The sequence below is a fragment of the Dendrobates tinctorius genome, unplaced genomic scaffold (assembly GCF_039654945.1).
Source record: "Dendrobates tinctorius isolate UK_male_01 unplaced genomic scaffold, ASM3965494v1 ptg000213l, whole genome shotgun sequence".
Classification (NCBI taxonomy): Eukaryota; Metazoa; Chordata; class Amphibia; order Anura; family Dendrobatidae; genus Dendrobates; species Dendrobates tinctorius.
In genome coordinates, this window is record NW_027361880.1 from 7,444,234 (window position 1) to 7,468,214 (window position 23,981).

Here is a 23,981-nt window from a genome sequence, read left to right on the forward strand (position 1 = left end):
TGATAAGCTGAATACAGGCTGCCAAGAACTTCTTGCCTATTATTAAATTGTTTATCACAGAATCCTAAATGGGTATAGTGTAACCTCATACATGATAACAAGCAATATATCCCAAACCAACAAATCAGAGGGATAAAGAGGCATACACTTGAAAGCTTAAAATTTCAAACATTTTATTAAGATAATTTAAAATCACAAATTTAAGCAAAAGGGCATTCATTTTAAAAGTTCCAAAGGGTAAGCTAATAAGCTGGGGACTTAGCAGCACTAGAGTATCTCTAGAAGATAGTTCCTAAAAATGGCATATGTACATAGTCACTAAATCACTGTAAACATAAACTCAAGAAAGTGCAAAGTGCATTATGATGATACAGAAAAATTGTTAGGATCCAATTATAGATGAACCTATCCAATGCTAGTGCATATAATATTGAGGTCAAGTAACCAAGGAAAATTAAAATATAGTGAGAAATCCCTAAAGGAAAAGGTAGACTTGCCATATATGAAAGTGCCAAGAGCTAGAGATACAGGTGCTTCTCACAAATTTAGAATATCAAAGATTAATTTCAGTTCTTCAATACAAAAAGTGAAAATCCTATATTATATAGTCATTACAAACAGAGTGATCTATTTCAAGTGTTTTTCTGTTACTGTTGATGACTATGGCTTACAGCCAATGAAAACCCAAAGGTCATTATCTCGGTAAATTAGAATAATTAACAAACACCTGCAAAGGCTTCCTAAGCATTTAAAAAGGTCCCATAACCTGTTTCAGTAGGCTCCACAATCATGGGGAAGACTGCTTACTTGACAGATGTCCGGAAGGCAGTCATTGACACACTTCACAAGGAGGGTAAGCCACAAAAAGTCACTGCTAAAGAATCTGGCTGTTCAGTGTGCTGTATCCAAGGATATTAATGGAAAGTTTAGTGGAAGGAAAAAGTGTGGTAGAAAGTGAACAAGCAACGGGGATAACTGCAGCCTTGAAAGGAATTAATAAAAGGCCATTCAAAAATTTGAGGGAGATTCACAAGGAGTGGACTGCTGCAGGAGTCATTGCTTTGAGTCACCACACACCCGTACATAGAAATACAATTCATAAAGGACATAACCAAGACTCCATTCTTAAAGGAAAAGTCATTTTTGATTTTTAATGTTTTTATTTTTCACTCTTGATAACATTATTCAATTTTCCATATCCCAATATTAAAAAAAAAAAAAAAAAAAAATGGCATTTTCTGTGACCGCTAAGTATTAAATTGGGCTCTATCACTTCATGTTCTGTGCAGAAGACTACATAACAGGATCTTCCATTCCCAACAGATATCGCCTCTCACCTGCTCCCTCTTCCTTCACAATGACCTTTGCCCATATAGGAGCATGACAAGAAAATAATTATTCACAATGTATTAGAATCTGATCTAGTTTATTGCTGCTTATGTCCCTACAAATGCTGAAAAGAACTGGAATTATGAGGCTAATACTGGGCTTAGTTCCTCGTACATTTTTTTAATATCGTGTAGCAAAGCCAGGTAGACTAGGATTTAATCCTAGCAATGCTAGTCTTGAGTAGGCGCACCTGACTTGCTTTAACAAAGAACCAGGGGTGTCAGTCTTCTGGATGGAGTAGAGTTGAATGTGCTGCTGGTGAGTGACCAGCCAAAATTTGAGCTGTTGCTGGGAGAGAAACGTGATGGGGTGTCGCTCTGAATGGAGACTTCATGGGTCAGCGGGAACCTGCAATCTATTCGGTGTGAACTGTGCCTGGAGTCGAATGCTTCTGTTTGGCGCTGGAGGCTGCTTGACGTCAGGCTGAAGTGTATACAGCGACTGGTGGGATCAGGCCTCTAGTGTGTATGAAGCTTGCTCTGAGAGAATGGAGTGGGATTAGTGATGAGCGAACACGCTCAAATAACGTCTTGTCCCAAGCATGCTTAGGAGTTTTCCGATCATCTGTGCGTGCTCTTATATTATGAGTCCCTGCAGCAGCATGATTTGCGGCGGTTACAGCCTCAACACATGGGGGATTCCCTAACAAACAGGAAATCCCTGCACCTGTTGTGGCTATCTAACCGCCTCAAATCATGCAGCTGCAGGGACTCTAACATAATATACGAGCACGCACAGATGCTCAGAATATATCCGAGCACGTACACTCAGCCCAAACTGTAATCTGTTCAGGTGAGCCCGTACTGACACATGTGCCTGCTTCATGCACAGTTAGGCTGTGTGCACACGCTGCAGATTCCGCTGCGTTTCCGCAGCGGTTTTGGCCGCTGCGGACACGCAGCAGTTTTAGCTGCGGTGTACAGTACCATTCATTTGAATGGGAAAAAAAAACCGCTGTGCCGACGCTGCGGAAAAAACCGCGCGGATTTGCTGCGGTTTTGAATCTGCAGAAAGAATTGCATGTCAATTCTTTCTGCGGAAACCGCTGCGGGTTCCTATCTCCACCATTGTGGAGATAGTGAATCCGCAGGACCAAACCGCAGGCAAAACCGCAGATAATCCGCAGGTCTTTGGACCTGCGGATTATCTGCGGTTTTTGCAAAATCCGTGCGGATTAATCCGCAGCGGATTCCGCAGCGTGTGCACGTACCCTTAGACTTTTGTGTCCAGAACCCAGGAGGAGGATGATTTTTTTTTTTTTTTTTTTTTGGAGATTTATGAAAGCAATAAAACTGCACCTACAGTGGGGAATAGAAGTATTTTATACACTCACATTTTTGCAAGTTTTCCCACCTACAAAGAATGTAGAGGTCTGTAAATTGGCATACACTTCACCTGTGAGGCAGAATCTAAAAAAAACACACAATCTCATTGTATGATTTTTACATAATTACATTGTATTTTATTGCATGGAATAAGTATTTGATCACCTACCAACCAGCAAGAATTCTGGCTCTCACAGACCGGTTAGTTTTTGTTTAGGAAGCCCTCCTACTCTGCACTCTTTACCTGTATATTAATTGCACCTGTTTGATCTCATTACCTGTATAAAGGACACCTGTCCATACACTCACTCACACTCCAAGGAGTTGAAGTGTAACTATGATACAAATTATAGCCCTCTATTCTTTGCAGGTGGGAAAAATTGCAAAATCAGCAGTGTATCAAATGCTACTTTCTAAACTATACGCTACCTAATTCCTACATGAGTGTGTGCCTACAAATAGTGATATGGAAAATTGGAAAACATCAACATTCAAAAAAAAAAAGCACAACATAGAAAAACCTGATTTTTATACATAAATGTTCCCTTTAAAGTGCTTGTATACATACAGTAAAATTGGATGAACTTCAGTCATCTTATGTGTCCGGGAGCTGCTTACTGCCATCTCCTTGTGGGAAAAATGAGCATTTGGCTTATCGCTTGAGGGTGCATAGGTGTCTTCTGGGAGAAGTGATAATTGGATAGAAGTGCCATTGAGTGCAGAGTTCACCCAGATGAATGATCGCTGAAATGTTACTGATGTACTTTTAGGCTGTGTGCACACGATGCGTTGTTTTTGCATGTTTGCGGTGCTTTTCCTCTGTGGAATCACTGCGAAAACACAAAGAAAACGCATCCCATGCAATCCTATGGGATTCCGCAATGCTGTGCTAATGCTGTGGATTTTTCTGCTGCGAAATCGCATAGCGGAAAAGTCCGCAGCATGCTCATTCTTTTTGTGGAATCGTGGCGATTCCGCACCCATAGGATTGCGTTGAAACACTCACTTTACGCATGTGGCTATGCCCACCATATGTAAAGTGAGTGCTCCGTGTTTGGATGGTTCCCAGGGTCTGGAGGAGAGGAGACTCCTCCTCCAGTCCCTGGGTACCATATCCCTGTAAAAAATAGAATTAAAATAAAAAATAGTGATATTCTCACCTGCCGACGGAGCTTTCCCGCCTGTCCACCACGCTCCCGGCATCTTCCGGTCCCAGTAATGCTTTGCGCGAAGGACCGCTGATGACGTTATGGTCTTGCAAGCATGACGTCCTCTCAGGTCCTTCGCGCAAAGTATTACTGGGACCAGAAGATGCCTGGAGCGTGGCGGACAGGCGGGAAGGCTCCGGCGGCCATCAGAAGGTGAGAATATCACTATTTTTTATTTTTTATAATCTTTAACATCCTGTCTTTTACTATTGATGCTTGAAATCGCTTGGAATGCGCGAGCATTCCGCAAGCGAAAGACCCTTGCAAAATGCTGCTTTTTAGCGGGACAAACGCATGCGAATTCGCATGCATTTTACCTGCGGCGGGAGTTGCGGAAATTTCCGCAGCATTTCTGCAACTTGGGTACATAGCCTTAATGTCTTCAAGCCATAGGTGTTTGTCTAGGCTAAGTTCTCTATAGGTCAATTTGAAGAAAGGACCTACTAATCATAAGAGGCACGTCTGCAATGCTCTGGTTTGGTGATCCTGCAAATCTTTTTGCTCAACTCTATTAATACATAGCCAGGTTTAGTTGACATGTTTTGTACCTTGTTAAGTGACAGACTGGTATAATTGTGTATACGGTCCTTCCTGCAAGGGCTTACAATCTGCAGGGATTGGGAAGGAGACGGTACTGTACATGAGAGTGAAAACTGCGGATATGGCAGTATGGTGCCAGCAGGGTTATTGCACTTATAAACCCACCTCTTTAGGAAAACCTATATGTGGCGTTTACAACTCTGCCCTTACCCATCAGACTTTGCCCCACCTTTTGAAACCATCAGAGTATGAAAGAGTTAGCCCTTAACCTAACAATACTGCAGTGTACCAATCTGATGTCTGTTTTCACCTGAAAATAAAATGGTTTGTTGTATAGCATCTTGGATTTATTATTTGCAGGAAGCAATCCAGCTAGATGGACGGATCCTGTTCTCACTGCTCCGGAAGGTGTCCCCTGTGGCCTACAAGCATCTGAGTAAGCAGAAGATTGACCCGATTTTATACATGACAGAATGGTTCATGTGTGCGTTTTCACGGACTCTTCCCTGGAGCTCAGTTCTGCGTGTGTGGGACATGTTCTTTTGTGAAGGTAAATAGGTTTTATTACCCAAGAATTGTTTTCAGTTCTTCACGGGTTGCCCAGTCCATAACAGATTGGAGGGTGATGGTGATAATTTCTATAGTGCCATTGTATTCCACAGCACTTTACAGTTAATTAAGGACATGTACTTACAATAAAGACGTGAGCAACACATACCGTGACTGGCAAAAGGATCCCCCACCCCACTTTTTTTTTTTTTTTTTTTTTTTTTTTTTTTTTTTTAGGGTTTGCATCAGTTCATGTGAACATGCCTACGACTGTGAACATTGGTTTTTCTTTTTATTGTGAAGCAAACAACAAATGGGACAAAATAACTGAACTTCAGTGTGCATAATTAATCACCTACCTAAAGTCAGCACTTTGTAGAGCCTTTTGTGACATTTACAGCTGCAAGTCACTTTGGATAAGTCTTTGAGCTTTCCATATCTTGCCACTGGGATTTTTGCTCATTCCTCAAAGAATGGCTTAGATGGCTTCCTCTAGTGAACAGCAATCTTCAAGTCTAACCACAGATTCTCAATTGAATTAAGGTCTGCGCTTTGACTAGGCCACTCCAAAACATTTTACACGTTTCCCCTTTAAACCACTCGAGTGTTGCTTTAGCAGTATGCTTTGGGTCATTACATGGTTGGAATGTGAACACCTGTCCCAGTGTCAAATCACTGACCGTTTGAAACAGGTTTTGCTTAAGAGTATACCTGTATTTTGCACTATCCATCTTTCCCCTCAACTTGGACCATTTTCCCTGTCCTCGGTGTCGAAATACATCCCCACAGCATGATGCTGCCACCACAATGTTTCACTGTGGGGATGGTGTACTTGGGGTGATGGTGTGTTGGTTTGGCGCAGACATGGCGTTTACCTGGGTGGTCAAAAAAGTTCAATTTTGGACTCATTAGACCACTTCACCTTCCTCCATACATTTGGGAAGTCTCCCATAGGTCTCTTGGCAAACTCAAAACGAGTCTTCCAATTTTTCTGTAAGTAAAGTTGTTGTTTTTTTTTGCCCACTCTTGCATAAAGGACACCACTATGGAGTGTACATCGTCTTGTGGTTAAATGGACAGATACTCCAGTCTTTGCTTTGTGAACCCTGCAATTCCCTCCTAGTTCCCTTTTGGTCTCTGTGATGAATCTCTGGTGTCCTCCTTACCCGGGCTGAGAGTTTTGATGGGCTGCTCTCTTAGCAGGTTTGTTGTACAATGTTCTTTCCATTTGAGAATAGATTTGATTGTGCTCTGGGGATCATCAAAAATTGTTTTTTGTTTGTGGTTTGTTTTTTTTTGTTTTTTCAAATAACCCAACCCTGACTTGTACTTCTCAACAACTTTGTCCTTGACTTGTTTGGAGATCTCCTTGGTCTTCATGGTATTTGGTTAGTTGTGCCTCTTGGTTAATGGTGTTACAGCCTCTGTATACTTTCCGAAAAGGTGTATATACTGACAGACCATGTGACACTTAGATTGCACACAGGTGGACTTCCTTTCACGAAGCATGTGACTAATGAAGGTAATTGCTTACACCAGAAATATTTAAGTATTTATTTAAGGGTTTCATATCAAAGGTGTACAATAGATGCACATGCCAATTTTAGTTGCTTGTTCCCTTAAATTTAACGTTTGCCTATATTTTCTCGCTTCACTTCACCAACTTAGAATTTGTAGTGTTGGTGCATCACACAAACCGGACCACAAAAATATTTAAACACCGGTTATAATGTAACAAAATAAGTAGAAAGCCAGGGGGTGAAAACTTTCACAAGCCACTGTAGTTCCCCACTTACTGGAGTAGTGAGTGCCCTGCTCAAAAGCTTACAATCTATAAGGAAAGAGGGACACAAAAGGTAAAAAGCGCTTGTCATGTATGGTCTAGCCATTGTTATAATAAATGGGGTATATGATTTTAAGCTGTATGATCTGGTCATCAAGCCAGTATCTAAGCACAGTTACTGTTTGCTATTCGGTTCATGGAGGATGTGGACTCAGATTCTGAAGAAAACTTAGAATGAGGGAACAGGGAAGAGTTAGACTAGTTAAGTGGGGGGTGATAAGCCTGTCCAAAGAGATGTCTTTAATCCACACTTAAAAATGTTGGGTCTATTTATTAAATGGATCTTCTTGGGTAGTGATTTCTAGAAAATTGGCGAAGCACGAGAGAAGTCTTTGAAAAGGAAGTGGAAGGTTCGGATCATGGAGGGAGGATGGTGGTCTTGGGTCAGTTGCAGAAGGGAGGGCAATGGGTTGGGTGATGCATAACTGGAGAACTTTGGATTAGAGAGATGAATTTATATTGTACTCTGTAGTGGATGGGTAACCAGTGCAATGACTGGCACAAGGTGGAGGCGACAGATGCACCTACTCTATCCTGTATCTTAAAAAATCTGTTTGTAACATACATATTATGTATGTATATCTCATAGTAAATTACACTTAAGACCTTTTAACCCATCATGGTTGCTTATGTGCATCAGCATGGCAAGGAAGTCAACTTGTAAGACCGTCATGTTCCATCTGTGTGGAGCAAAGCTAATGGTTACTGAGCAGATGTCGTATGGTTTTCCTCAATTGTAATAATCATTCTGTCCTCCAGATTACAGAAAAGAATAAAGATTTGTGCTAATCTGTGGATTATAGTGGCTGGAATTGTTGCTGTGTTATACACGGTGACCTCAATAGGGATGAGTGGTTGAAGCATGCATTGCCGGTGCGTGGCTCCGATGGGAAGGGGACTTGATAGAACATTGGCTGTGTGGGAAATAATTGGTGTGAAAGTTATGGATGATAGCTTCTGTAATAAAGAGGTACAGTGTGTGCCATTACTCACAAGTGAGTAGGGGGATGATGCTATACATTTATGAGCGGTCCTAATAGTAGATGGTGGAGAGGATGGCATCAAAGGTAAGAGATTAATTAGATAGAAGAGTTGACATTTTATGAGCATTGCTGTTCTACAGATCGCTGAGCACGTATTGTAGCGAGGGCTGCGTTTCTGGCCTGTTAATATTTAACACAAACAAGCCTTGGATAATAGATGTGATGGTGGACCATGATGGAAGGTAATTTCACCCTGATGGTGGTCATGTTGTAGTGCTATGGAACACGAGTCTGATAATGGAGACTGGAATGCTATGTTGTGAATGGTGGTATCAATATATATCCATCACGGTGAAAAAAATCTGCAGTATTGCTTGGGGGGGGGCAGGGCAGACACTTAAAATTCTTCATGAAGGAAACAGATCTTTTTGTTTCCTTATAGCTAATGCTTGAATTGCTTTGTGGTGTGCTGATTTATTAGACTCCACCATCTTGTGTTTTTCCTTAATAATGTGCTTTATTTGGTTTGTTGTTTGTACCCCCCCCCCGTTTTCCTACATGCTTTTATATATTGGGTGGTGTCATTATATGATTGACAGGTCAAAAGCTGCAGAAACTTGAATGGATTGAGCTAAAGCAAGTGTAAACAGAGCCCTAGACTTCATACACATGTCATAGATCAGTCGTCAGATCTGTAATACAACAGCGGGGGATAGTTTGGCAGCACATAATCCAAATGCTGCTCTGTATGCCACCATACAGAGTGTGTAGAGATGGCCTTACCCCACGTCCCTAATCATCTGGCTTTAGTTGACTGTTGGTTTTAAAGATGTTGTCCACTACGTTTTTATTGATGACATATCCTTAGGAAAGGTAGTCAATGTCTGGTCGGAGTCCAACACCCGGCACTCCCACCGATCAACTGTTGTGTCTGTGGCAGCTGTCAGCCGTTAGTACTCACTTTCGGCGCTGGCCATCTTCTGATAGTGGCTGCATGGTACGACACATCTGTCTCCTGTTGCTTTGAATACGAGGTTGATTTGCAGCACCAAGCCTCTGCCGCTATCAGTAGATGCCCATCACCGCATCTAGCACTGCCGGATGCCACTGACAGAACAGCTGATCAGCGGGTGTGTCGGGTATCAAACCCTGGCCAATCAGACATTGATGACCTATTCCAAGGACAGGTAATCAACAAAAATGTAGTGGATAACATGTGCCCCTTAGTGACAGAGCCAATTTTTTAAATTCCGACCAATGTCATTTTATGGGGTAATAATTCTGGAACGCTTCCAACAAATCCCAGTGATTTTTGAGATTTTTTTTTTCGTGGCACATTATAATTTAGGATAATGTTAAATTTAAGTCGGTATGTTTTGTTTTATTTATAAAAAATATCAAACTTGACAAAAATGTAAAAAAAAGTGCAATTTTCAAATTTTGAATGATTATCCCTTTAATCCAGATAGTCATACCACACAAAAACATTAAGGCTGTGTTCACACACAGCGTTTTTTTTAGCGGTTTTTACCTCGGTTTTCACTATAAAACCGCTAAAAATAAGCTGCACAGTCATTTCTATGCATTTTGCACTTTTTGTGCACATTGAGTTTTTTTACCGCGAAAAAAACGCATCCTGTTAAAAAATGCAGCATGCACATTAATTTTGCGGATTTTTCCACGACTTAGGCTTCTCCCATGCTTTTAGAAACCGCTGCGGAAAAAAACGCATCAAAACCGCGCAAAAAACGCAGCGGAAAAATAGGTGCCGTTTCTGGGAAGGGATTCAGGTTTTTGAGCAGAAATTTTCTGCAACGTGTGCACTTAGCCTAATAAATAACATTTCCCACATGTCTGCCTTTCCTCAGCACCATTTTTAAAACGCTAATTTATTTTGTTAGCCTTTTAGGAGGTTTAAAAATGTAGCGGTAATTTTTCATTTTTTCAAGGAAAGTTACAAAATTTATTTTTTGAGGGACCTATCCGAATTTGAAGTGACTTTGGGGGTCCTGTATATTGGAAAACCCCCAAACATGGTACCATCTTAACCCCTTAACGACCAAGCCATTTTGTAGGTTAAAGGCCAGGCCTTAATTTTTAAATCGGACCACTGTCACTTTATGTGGTTATAACTCTGGAACGCTTCAACGGATCCCGCTGATTCTGACATTGTTTTTTCGTGACATATTGTACTTCATGTTAGTGAGACACAACAAGAAAACAGATTTGCAAAAATACTCTGAAGTAAAATATATGACAGTAATCGGCAAGTGCTGGATAACAAATACAGGGTATTTAGTCGATAAGTTTTTTTTTTTTTTGCAAAAAAAATGTACACCAAGCTGCTTCACCGCGTCAAGGCAACCCGTATTGAAGCAGTCCCTATCTAATGTATTTAAAACCTGAACATCAGAACAGTGTCTAAAATGAACAGGATTCGGACAGGCGCTTCTTAGTATGGGCTTGTGGTGCAAGACAGCTCTTTTGTGCATGCCACTCGAGAGGGGTGGGGTCTTTCAAACCATGCTAGGCAAGGAAAAAACGGATTAAAACACATGTGACATGCACAAGTGTGAACAAGTCGGTAAGACAACGTTCACACCACCCACTAACTGAGACACAAGAAGAAAACCACTTCATGTTAGTGGTAACATTTCTTTGATATGACTTGCGTTTATTTATGAAAAAAATGGAAATATGGCGAAAATTTTGCAATTTTCAAACTTTTAATTTTTATGCCCTTAAATCAGAGAGATGTCACAAAAAAGTTAATAAATAACATTTCCCACATGTCTACTTTACATCAGCACAATTTTGGAACCAAAATTTTTTTTTTTTTCTTAGGAAGTTATAAGGGTTAGAAGTTGACCAGCGGTCTCTTATTTTTTCCAACAAAATTTACAAAACTTTTTTTTTTTTTTTTTTTTTTTTTTTGGGACCACCTCACATTTAAATTGAGTTTGGGGGGTCAATATAACAGAAAATACCCAAAAGTGACAGCATTCTAAAAATTGCACCCCTCAAGGTGTTCAAAACCACATTCAAGAAGTTTATTAACCGTTTGGGTACTTCACAAGAATTGAAGCAATGTGGAAGGAAAAAATGAACATTTAACTTTTCCAAAAATTTTTATTTGGACACAATTTTTTTTTTTTTTTTTTTTTTTTTTTTTTATTTTGTCAAGGGTATCGGGAGAAAATGAATCACAATATTTGTTGTTCAATTTCTCCGGAGTACACCGATACCCCATGTGTGGAGGAAGACCAATCTTTAGGCGCACAGCAGTGCTCAGAAGGGAAGGCTGAAAAGATGGTAACACATTGCAAGCTTTCGAGACTACTACTTGAAAGCTTGCAATGTGTTACCATCTTTTCAGTTAGCCATTAAAAGGTATCAACCACTGAGGACTCTCAATTCTGAATATTTTTCTATTTACTGGCTAACACGTTACAAAGATATATATCTTTCCTGTATCAGAAGGGAAGGAGCATTATTTGAGATTTTGAATGTCAAATTGGCTGGAATCGAGAGCGGACGCCATGTCGCGTTTGGAGAGCCCCTGATGTACCTAAACAATGGAAACCCGCCATAAGTGACCCCATTTTGGAAACTAGACCCCCCCCCCCCCCCCCCAAGGAACTTATCTAAATGTGTGTTGAGCACTTTGAACCCCCAAGGGCTTCACAGAAGGTTATAACGTAGAGCTGTGAAAATAAAAAATCATATTTTTTCTACAAAAATGATCTTTTCACCCCCAATTTTTATTTTCTCAAGGGTAACAGGACCCCAAAACTTATTGTGCAATTTGTCCTGAGTACGCTGATACCCCATATGTGGGGGTAAATTACTATTTGGGTACATGGCAGAGCTCGGAAGGGAGCGAGTGCCATTTGACTTTTTGGCTGGAATTGAGATCGGACGCCATGTCACATTTGGAGAGCACCTGATGTGCCTAAACAGTGGAAACCCCCCACAAGTGACCCCATTTTGGAAACTAGACCCCCCCCCCCCCCAGGAGCTTATCTAGATGTGTGTTGAGCACTTTGAACCCCCAAGTGCTTCACAGAAGTTTAGAACGTAGAGCCATGAAAATAAAAAAATCTTTTTTTTCCCACAAAAATGATCTTTTTGCCCCCAAATTTTTATTTTCCCAAGGATAACAGGAGAAATAGGACCCCAACAGTTGTGGTGCAATTTGTCCTGAGTACGCTGATACCTCATATGTGGGGTGGATCCACTGTTTGCGAATGGCTAAGCTCAAAAGGGAAGGAGCGCCGTTTTGGAATGCAGACTTTGATGGAATGTTCTACGGGCGTCATGTTGCATTTCCAGAGCCCGTGATGTGCCAAAACAGTAGAAACCCCCCACAAATGACCCCTTTTTGGAAACTAGACCCCCCATGGAGCTTATCTAGTTGTGTGGTGAGCACTTTGAACCCCCAAGTGCTCCACAGAACTTTATAACGCAGAGCTGTGAAAATTAAAAAATAATTTTTTTTTTCCACAAAAATGATCTTTAATGAGCTATCATTTTTCCAGATTTTGGCCTGCAGAGTCATGTGTGGGCTTGATTTTTGCGGGAAGAGCTGACGTTTTTATTGGTACCATTTTCGTGCACATAACGTTTTTTGATCGCTTTCTATTCTGATTTTTCTGTTTAATTTTTTGAATGAACAAAACCCAGCAATTTAGGAATGCTTTTTTTTTTCCCCTCTGTTCCGCATGTGGTAAAATTAGTATGGCAGCTTTATTCTTCGGGTCACTACGATTACAGCGATGCCTCATTTATATCGTTTTATGTTTTAGTGTTTTTTATACAATATCATACCGCTTGGAAAAAGTACAATAACACACGATCAAAAAAAGGGATATAAATAAACATGGTACCGCTGACGTCATCTTGTCCCGCAAAAAACGAGCTGCCATACAGCAGCATCAGCGAAAAAATAAAAAAAGTTTATAGCTCGCAGAATAAGGTGATTCAAAAATATTTTTCTATAAAAGTTTTTGTGTAAAAAAACAACAAAACATAAAAAAAGTATAATTTGCTACTTTTTATTTTTTTTCACGGCGTTCACTGAAGGGGTTAACTAGGGTGACACTTTTATAGATGGGATTTTTATGGGCGTGGCGATACCAAACGTGTGTTTTTTTTGTTTTGTTTTTTTTTGTTTTTTTTTACATAATGTGTAATTTTTAGGGATTTTTTTTTTTTTTTCTCATTTTTTAATTTTTACATTTTTTAAAAAAATGTTGTTTTTTTTACCTTGTCCCTTTATGGGACTTTCACTTTCGCTTTGACTTTAGGTATAATTCATTGCAATGCTCCAGCATTGTAATGCATTATACCAATGCTGAAAGCTGGGGACACCTTGCTGTGAACATGGTCTCACCAGCTTTCCGTAGGTAAATGACCCGGAGGTTGTCATGACACCTCCGGGTCATCATGGCACAGGTCGGGCCCCGCGATTATATCGCGGGGATGCCGACCTGAGGCACAGAGAGCCCCCTACCCTCTGCCTCCCCCTCTGAACAATGCGATCACGCTCGATCGCAGCAGTGAAGGGGTTAACAGCCATGGGCGGTGGGGGCTCCGCTCCTAGCTGTCAGTGCAGGACGCTCAGCCACTGCAGCGCTGAGCTCCTACACTGATATAGGGCAGGAGAGGCTCAAATTTCAGCCTCTCCTGCTCATCACTGCTGTTTGGTCTTTCAGATTGATTGACTGACTAATCACAGCGCTGTGGGTGCAGGGACCGAGTGCAAGGGCCCCTGCCCCTTGCTGTGCCTCTCGGCTGTCAGACAGCTGTCGGCACTGAACTGAAACTGCGTGTTTACGTGCAGTGACGGTTCAAAGGCAGGACGTGCAGAGTCCGTCATGGTGTGGTAAGTTACCTCCTGCCATGACGGACTCTGCACGTCCATAGACATTAAGGGGTTAAAAACAGCACCACCTGACATCGACAACATCTGCCAGATAGTTTATTAACCCTTCAGGTGATTTTCAGGAACTAATGCAATGTTCTAGCAGGAATGAAAGTTTTTACCACCTAAATGTCGCTGACTTCTGAACTGACCACTATATCCGGGAGACTCTAAGGCTAGTTTCACACTAGCGTTTTTGAGCGCAGCGACGGCCTGCGCACGGCCGCCGCTAAGCCCTGCCGCGCCTCCGCCGATAGCTCCGCCTACCGGCGCATGACTCTGCATGCGCCCTGCGTCCCCTATCTTTATCACTGGGGGCGCAGGCCGTGTGCAGTATGCGTTTGGCGGCGCATGCGCCTTTTTGACGGTGCGCCGCCGCAACCAAACTGCAGCAGGTTGCGTTTGGCGCAGGTCGGCGCACCGTCAAAAGGACGCATGCGCCGCCAAACGCATACTGCGCACGGCCTGCGCCCCCAGTGATAAATATAGGGGATGCAGGGCGCATGCAGCGTCATGCACCGGTAGGCGGAGCTACCTGCGGAGGCGCGGCAGGGGGCGGGGCTTAGCGGCGGCCGTGCGCAGGCCGTCTCTGCGCTCAAAAACGCTAGGGTGAAACTAGCCTAAGGCCACTATTTGGCCATGAACTGCTATGGCAAACATCAGGACCACACAATCATGATCTGTGTGTCAATTAGATTAAAGCGGAAGCCCCAACAATCTATTAACCATTTATTTGATGTAGTCACTATTGACAGCAGCACCTAAGGGGTTAAACAGATATGGACGATGCCAACACTGACCGTGGCTGATGCAGCAAGTTGTCAGCTATAGTGTACAGTTTACAGCTGCTGGATTGTCACCTGTATGGGGATGCTATTCTCTTATATCTCAGGTCACTAAAAAGACGTATTGGCGGTCATTATGGGGTTAAAGTGGACATACACCCAAGTTTAAAGGATTACAAACATATAGGGCATAAGACCTTATTGGCAACTCCATAGTATCAGTGGGGATCCGACTGTATTCAAGCAATTGGTGGATTTCACTAAAGTGCTAGAATCAACAAGGAGACTCATACCAGTCTTTGCTTTTCTTTTCCGTAGAGTAGGAGACCTCTGAAGGTCGGGGTGTGTGTGGAGGTGGGAGGACATTCAAATGATCATCAGCATAACATGCGATTGTCTGGAAGAGTTGGTCTTCTACTCTGCTGAAGAATAATTTGATAAGTGATATGCAAACCATTTTTTTGTGTATGACGAGTTTGTTTACGTGTTGCTGGAGTTATGTCCGGAGTATAGTGCACTTCAGTGCTGCAGCCAATCACTGACCTCTGTGGTTCATGCAATCTACATTGGCAGCGCTGCCGAGCCCAGTGATTGGCAGCAGCAGTGATGGGCACTTTACACGTGTGTTTACCTCCGCAGCCTATGAATGAAGACCAAGGCATTGGTGGAGAGGTGTCACTGGAGCAGCAGAGGGCGAACTGCTTTTTTTTTTTTTTTTTTTTTTTTTTTTTTTTTCTTTACCCACCAGAAGCTGGTAGGCTGAAGAAATTTTGTGGGAATGGAAAAACCCTTTAAAGGGAATCTGTCACCCCATTTTAGCACTATAAGCTGCGGCCACTGCCATCAGGCGGTGGATATACAGCATTCTGTAATGCTGTAGATAAGCCCCCGATGTAACCTGAAAGAGAAGAAAAACACGTTAGATTATACTCACCAGGGGGTGGATGCGGTGGGTGTCACGGTCCGGTCCGGTCCGGCGCCTCCCATCTTCATGTGATGACGTCCCCCTTCTTACTTCTGCCGCGGCTCCTGCGCAGGCGTACTTTCTCTGCCCTGTTGAGGGCAGAGTAAAGTACTGCAGCGCGCAGGCAAAGGTCAGAGCGGTTCGGCGCCTGCGTACTGCAGTACTCTGCTCGCAACAGGGCAGAGTAAGTACGCCTGCGCAGGAGCCGAGGGAGACGCAAGGAGGAGGACATCATCGTATGAAGATGGGAGGCGCCGGACGGGACGGCGACACCCATCGGATCGGGGTGAGTATTTTAGTCTAACTTTTTCTTTTTCTTCTCTTTCAGGTTACATCGTGGGCTTATCTACAGCATTACAGAACTGTAGATAAGCCCCTGATGGCTCTGGCCGAAACTGATATTGGAAAAATGGGGTGACAGATTCCCTTTAAATGACACTGGTTTTGGTTAAAGGTGTACAGTTAGGGATTCAGTATTACAAGTCTTGGATGTACTTTAATAGAAAAAGATGGTCCAGCTAACAAAAGGCAAGGATTTATTGATTTAAAAGATTCCATCATGAGTGTACACACAGCTATGTATATATATAATTATATTTTATTCTTATCTTTTTTTTGCCTAATATAGTAAGTAAATATAATTACATCTTCAACTTTCTGGTAATTTTAACCAGGGGTGCCCAAAATTTTACATACCACTTTCTGATAAATGGTGACCTTGCTCTTATGACTCCTCAAGATTGAGGCTTGAACTCCTCTCACCTTAGGAGGGTTTCAGAGGGCATTCCCAGTCAGGTGCCAGCTCAGTGTGAGGTGTGCTGTGCCCTTATTAAATAGGCAGGTTATGCTGCAGGGAGCAGTTACTCATCGCAGGGTGTGAGCGCGGAGCTGCCTGCCTCTACATGTCCTGCGAGGACTTGTGACGAGCTGGCTGTCTGTTTTGGTTAGTCTGTCAGCATGTGTTGTCTCTGTCCACCACTCCCTTTTTGTGCCATTTGAAGTCTTTGATTTCATATACACAGATAACTTATTTTAGCTTTTCTCATTTCTCTTGATTCTCAAATACCTGTATTCGCACTGCCTTTGTTGTAGAGAAATGGTGGTGCTTTGTCTGTAAATGCCTTACTCGCTGAAGAGCAGGCCGCAAATGCCTAATTTGTAGAAAATATTGGGGCGTACCGGTCATCCACTGTGTGCTCGTCTTCTTTATCTCCATGCTGCTATAGCTGCTGTAAATTATTTTCCTTCAAATCCCAGCATGCAGTGCTCCTGCCATTGTCCAATGACTTATCTGCCCTAAATTGAAAGCCTGCACTTCTGTTGTCCCTGTATGCAGTCTCAAGTAGGAGCAGAAAGTTAGACCCTCCCCCACTTCCTGCAATCTGTCAGTCTCTGCGGCTGGTGACTGATTACACTTGACAACTGGCAGTGGACTGTAAGTTAGTCAAATGGTAGGCACTAATGGGCTCTTCTGTTAACTTTAGATTTCTATCTCCCCTGCAACAAAGTGGGTAACAAAGATTTGCCTCTGGGGACAGTTACTTTTTCCCGTGCAAGACACTGACCAATAATAAGCAGTAAATGCCTTGCAAGGGGGAAAAAAATAACCCAGAGATTGTCACTCTTTCATGTGTGAGACTTGTAATGACTCACAGCCCTGCTCTCCTCATTGGTCTTGCTGCTGACACCTACTAGTGGGAGCGGGGAATAGAGCAGAGCTGTTCATTACAAACACTTCTGCGTTTTCAGCTCTCATTGCACTGTCAGCATGCAGCATTTAAAGCAGTCAGTCCTGGTGGCATGGCCTTCCACGTGCCAACTGCTCCCAGTTATGTGATTGCGGGGTGTCGATGGTTTCAAAGCCCGTGTGCATGCCATGACTGTGCTCCTGTGAAAACCAGCCTGGCCTGTAGCTGGTCTACATAGCAGACAATGTTTTTCTCGGTTTACAGTAATACTGCAGTTTATAAAACAAGGAATTGGACAATTGCAGTTTCAAAGCCCTCAAAAGGAAAAAAGATATATAAAAGTTTTGCATAAGACTTTTTGCCCCTTAACCCTTTCATGCCAGAGCCTGTTTTTGCCATCGTGACCGGGTCAATTTTTTCAATTCTGACCACTGTCACTTTGAGGTCATAACTCTAGAACGCTTCAACGGATCCTGGTGATTCTGACAGTTTTCTCGTGACATATTGTACTTCATGATAGGGGTAAAAAAATTTTGATATAACTTGCGTTTATTTGTTAAAAAAAATGGAAATTTGACAAATTTTGAAAATTTCGCAATTTTCAAACTTTTAAATTTTATGCCCTTAAATCAGAGTGATACCGCACAAAATAGTTAATAAATAACATCTCCTACAGGTCTTCATTACATCAGCACAATTTTGGAAACAATTTTTTTTTCCGTTAGGAAGTTATAAGGGTTAAAAGTTGACCAGCGATTTCTCATTTTTACAACAAAATTTACAAAACCATTTTTTTTTTTTTTTTTTTTTTTTTTAGGGACCACCTCACATTTGAAGTGAGTTTGGGGGGTCAATATGATAGAAAATACCCAAAAGTGACACCATTCTAAAAACTGCAACCCTCAAGGTACTCAAAACCACATTTAAGAAGTTTATTAACCCTCCAGGGGCTTCACATGAATTAATGGAATGTGGAAGGAAAAAATAAACATTTACTTTTCTTTCACAAAAATTTTCCTGTAGGCCTATTTTTTTTTTTTTTTTTTTTTTCTTTTTTACCTTCGCAAGGGTAACAGGAGAAAATGGACCATACGTTTTGTTTTGCAATTTCTCCTGAGCACGCTGATACCCCATATGTGGGAGAGTACTACTGTTTGTGCGCACGGCAGGGCTTGAAAGAGAAGGAGCGCCATTTGACTTGGAATGCAAAGTTGGCTGGAATTGATAGAGGATGCCATGATGCGTTTGGAGTGCCCCTGATGTGCCTAAACAGTGGAAACCCCCAACAAGTGACCCCATTTTGGAAACTAGACCCCTTATGGAACTTATCTAGATGTGTATTGAGTACCTTGAACCCACAGGTGCTTCACAGAAGTTTATAATGTAGAGCCGTGGAAATAAAAAAAGCAACATTTTTCACAAATCGTTTTAGCTTCATATATTGCATTTTCATAAGGGTAACAGGAGAAATTGCTCCATACAATTTGTTGAGCAATTTCTCCTGAGCACGCTGATACCCCATATGTGGGACAATACTACTGTTTGGGTGCACGGCAGGGCTTGAAAGGGAAGGAGCGCCATTTGACTTTTGGAATGCAAAATTGGCTGGAATCGACAGCAGACGTCATGTTGCAATTGGAGAGCCCCTGATGTGCCTAATCACAGATTTACACAGAAACCCTGGTGTAAGCACTCAGTACAAGATAAATGTGCGCCAAGCCTTACTGCGATCTTTGGGAGGCAGAATGAAAAAACCAATAGCATTTGTAGAATTAGTCTATTTTTTATGCCGTTCCTTGTGCGGTATTAGTGATTAGGTGACTTTATTCTTCGAGTCGGTGCAATTACAGCGATACTAGACTTCTACCTGGTTTTTGTGTTTGGCAGCTGTCACACACTAAAAAAATGCTTTTTATTGCGAAAACTATTTTTTGCCTCACCACATTTTGAGAGCTCTAATTTTTCCATATTTTGGCCCACAGTCATGTGATGGCTTGTTTTTTGCGGAACGAGCTGACTTTTTTATTGGTACCATTTTCAGGCACATGAAAATTTTTGATCGCTTTCTATTCTGATTTTTGGGAGACAATGATCAAACGCCAGGAATTCTGGATTTATTTCTTTTTAATGACGTTCTTTGGGTAGTAAAATTAATAAGGCAGCTTTATTCTTCAGGTCCGTACGATTGCAGTGATAAAATATATATATATATAATTTTTTACGTTTCGCCGCTTTTTCACAAAAACTATTTTATAGAAAAAATAATTGTTTTTGCATCGCTTTATTCTGAAAGCTATAACTTTATTTTTCAGCTGTTGGAGCTGGATGGCGGCTTGTTTTTTGCGGGACAAGATGAAGTTTTCATTGCTACCATTTTTATTTTGACTTGACTTTTTTGATCGCGTTGTATTCTACTTTTTGCGTGGCGACATGATGAAAAAGCAAAGGCTTTTCCTACTTCTTTTTTTACCATATATGGTATCACTGGGTTCCAGAAAATTGCAACTTTTTTCAACACTACTTTTCAAATCTGATTTTACTGTAATTGTACTGTTCTGTAGAATCAGATTGGTAGGTCATTTTACTTCAGAGCGAACACAAATCCACAAAATAATGGAAAGAATGTGTTTTTTATTCCTAGAATTTTTCTCCTGTTTTCCAGTACATTGTATGAGTTTTGTTTTTATATGTTTTTTTTTTAAGTATCACAAGTTGTAGTATTGAATGACACCAAACCCTCATACGGTTATTTTTACAGTGGGGGTGCAGGGCAGCGTTATGGCTCTTGGATGAAGGGGAGGAAAAATCTAAAGCAACTCAATCAAGTGTTCTGCAAGGGGTTTTAACGATTAGTAATCTTGCAATTTTCACACTGGCAATTGGGGCTTTAAGACTCCTACTTTCTGTCCTTTCAGAGTGCATTTTCAGCAGACTCCTATCATCAGAGGCAGGATTAGTCACCGGTAACGCCTCTATGCGCAGTTGATAACACAGAATCCACCAATCTTAATAGGTGGTGTCACACAACTGACCCGGCTCTCCCCTCTCTTCACATTCACCTTTGTCTATGCCCATTAGATGCTTTAGTACAAAAGTGGGGGTCTGGGTCAGTCTGTTGCTACTGATTTCTATATGTGAATGTGGATTTCTTGAAACGGGAAGTTATTAAATAGCACTAGTAGGGGCTTAATACAAATTATGATGGTGAAATAAAAATGTGGCCAAAAACAAAGAGTAAAGTGTTTACCAATGGACTGTTGATAAGTGAGATAGATAGAGAGAGATATATATATATATATATATATATATATATATATATATATATATATATATATATATATATATATATATATATTTATTTATTTATTTTTTTCTTACAGGTGTCAAAATTGTATTCCGCGTGGCTCTTATTCTACTGAAGTATTCACTTGGCTCCTCTGAAAAGCTCAAGTCTTGTCAAGGTCAATATGAAACCATGGAGAAACTAAGAGCAATAGATCCAAAATATATGCAAGAAGGTTTTCTTATCCCAGAGGTGAGTGTAGAAAACGCAAGACATTGGTATATGTAGATAGAAATTTATACTCTTGTTACTCTGTACTCAAGTCTCCTTCATTTGTTAGGTATCTGACCACATGCAGCGCCATTCCCATTTTTTTCGTATACTGCTAAGGCTAGGTTCAGAATTGTGGATGTCTGAGTTGCGGAGGACTGCGTAGTTCCTCCGTGAAGCTCTTCACACTGCTTCACCTCCTCCGTTCAGCTCCGCCCTCGTCTGCATGCGGCCTGTATACCTATCTTTAACATTGGGTACGCAGAACATGCAGGTGCACCCGCATGCGTCGTTTTGACGATGCAGTGCCCGCAACAAAATGCCACATGTTGCATTTGACGCAGGTCGCCGCATTGTCAAAACGACGCATGCGGACACATCCGCATGGCCTGCGTACCCAATGTTAAAGATAGGTACACAGGCCGCATGCAGATGTAGGTGGAGCTGAACAGGAGGTGCGGCAGTGGGCGGAGCTTCACGGAGGAACTACGCAGCCCTCCTCAGCTCTGACATCTGCAAATGTGAACCCAGCCTTAGTATGACAACGTTGCAGATCTTGAAGGGGCAAGCCCGCTACACTCACTCCTGCATTGGGAAATGCTGGTAGTGTCACATCTACAGATGGCCTGCCACTCACGAACCAACAGATATCGCACACCTGTATTACTATTCATGTGAGCAAAACTTCCTGCTTGGGAGCCAGCAGTTATAGGAGTGAATGGCAAACTTGGGAGAATTTTTCCGTCTTCCAGAAAAATGCTCGAGTATCGAGCAGCGCCGAGCACGCTCACCTGTCACTAGTTTTGACAAGTGTAGGTCGTACAAGTTACCTGTGAATTACAAGGTTTTTGCAGTTTGTTTTGTTTTCTGCTGATACCATGAACCTTTGTAGGAGAAAACCACAACTGTATAAAACATGCAAGTAATCAATTGTAGTAAGGCAATTTAAAATAATTAGAGCTGCTTTTAACAACAGTGTCCCTTTGCTTCTGCGGTCTTTTTATTGTTTCACCTGCAAAACCGCGCTGCCATTATGACGAACCACAAACTTTAATTTTGCCGTTTTGAAAAAGGTTAAAAAAACAAACACTCAAGTAGCATTATTTGTAGCATATTCCAGGCATCTATAAATGTCATCACTATAAATGTAGTTGCTGTCACAATATTGCACATCAGACTATCACTTTCTCACATCCCATCACTCAAGAAAAATTCCCCATCAAATACCACCTCACTTGTCTGTCCTCACACGTCCTCTATATCATTACATGCACTTGTCCCAAAATCTTTGTTGGACGTACCACCCAGGCACTTCATTGTCGGTTAAATTGCCACCGACATAATATTTAAAATTGGCTTTCAGAAGCATGGTCTGTCACGTCACTTTGACCTTATACATGGTCGTGACATCAAGAAACTGACTATTTACCCCATTGAACAGATACCAGACAATACACCAAACCGAATCCAGACACTTAATAGGAAAGAGGTGTACTGGATTTACAAATTAAAATCTCTGGAACCCTTTGGACTAAATATTGTTTCTGATGTCTTTTATTAAAAGTCCATTTTGTTCTTTGGAGATTTTTGTCTCTGCCTACCATGCATACTGAACCCTCCATTGGGATGTTTAGCCTGACCATCTTGTTTTATCCTTCCATTCCACACATTGGTGTCACACAGAAAGCTCTCTCTTTTAACTATAGTATTCTCTTCAAGCTTCTGACACTTCCTTGAAGCTCGTGTTAGCGCCATCTAGTGTATCTTTATAATACTACAACCCCCTTTTTTTTTTACATTGTTACCATGTTTTTATGATTTAATATATTTAATATTAAAACACTACTGCACTTTATTCCATAATTTTTTTTTCTACATATATTTTTTTTTTTTTTTTAAATATATCAGTTGTTCAGGATACATCTCTTTGGATTTACTCTTTATTCTGGAAGAGAATAGATTGATCTTAACATTGATCCAAGAAATCATACCCCATTCCTCACTAGTCACCATGGTCACGTGGATTAAAACACCATACACTCTCTCAACTTTGGAACGGTGTTCTAGACTCCTTGAGGATGGTTTTAACTACTTTTTTATTGGACCCCGTGATCCCCCGTGTCTATTTCAAAAGAAATATATATATTTTTTATTATTCTTGAGTATGTATTCTTATTATATGCAGTTTTAGTATATTCTATTAAAATACAATTATTTTAATGTGTTTTATACCCTTTGCCTTGCTGATGTGGCAGTTACTTGTCCTGCCCCGCACCACTTTGGATAGTATATAAACTCCTGTATTGCATGCCCTGATGAAGTGAGCTGGGACAGCTCAGGAAATGCGTAGGCACCAATAAAGTTCCCTGAATTATACCTACAGCAGCGTAGTGTATCATTGCACCTCAAAGCCATCTTCACATAATAAACTTATGGACTTTCATTTAACATTTGACGGCATTGTTTTTAGGAAACAATTTGCTGTGTATGTATCCATCCACGGACAGCATAAATCGGAGACAGATTTTGTAATTGAACAGGTTTGTGTTTCATAGTCCGTCTGATTTATGCTGCCTGTGGTTTGGGCAGCATGAATCATCTGACAGGTTCCCTTTAAATGGCACTAAAACTGCTCTGCATCCTTGGAAACTTTGGGGTCAATTAAGACTCGCTTTGTACAACATTTTAAAAAAATTATATATCGTGAACAATGGTGTGAAAATGTTTGCCCCCTTCCTGATTTTCGTATTCTTTTGCATGTTTGTCACACTTAAATGTTTCAGATCACCAAACACATTTAAATTACAATATTTTAAAATATAATTATCATGTGACCATTAAGGGTAGAAAACCTATGGCGTGAAACACGACCCAAATTTATAGATTAAATAATAGTATTACAAAACAATTAACAGTAAGATCTCTCAACAGGAAAGGATTGCGGGAGCCAGGAGGTGACCATATAATGCAAAATATTCATGAGAAAAAACCAGCAAAGGAATAAGTAAAATTGCCCAGTATAGATACGAGTGGAATAATATTTCAGTGCATGATAAATATTAAAAAATTAATATTGTAGTTCCATGATTGGAAGAAACATGAATCCAAATTGCACTCTTGACAGCTGAAGACCAGAAAATTATATTATGAAACAAATTAGTAGTATTAGGGTATAGACTCTGTGTCAGTATCCACAGTGGAAAAGCATATTACACAATTAAGGGCAAAACC

At 41.2% G+C, this 23,981-nt stretch overlaps 1 protein-coding gene across 1 annotated transcript in view; it reads left to right on the plus strand.

Annotated features, from left to right (window-relative positions):
- Nucleotides 1-23,981, plus strand: part of TBC1D10A (TBC1 domain family member 10A) — a 74,464-nt gene that overhangs the window by 40,218 nt on the left and 10,265 nt on the right. The window contains exons 7-8 of the mRNA XM_073554822.1: nucleotides 4,823-5,012; nucleotides 20,578-20,732. Of these exons, the coding sequence (XP_073410923.1) occupies nucleotides 4,823-5,012; nucleotides 20,578-20,732 (345 nt within the window). The remainder of the gene's footprint in view (nucleotides 1-4,822; nucleotides 5,013-20,577; nucleotides 20,733-23,981) is intronic.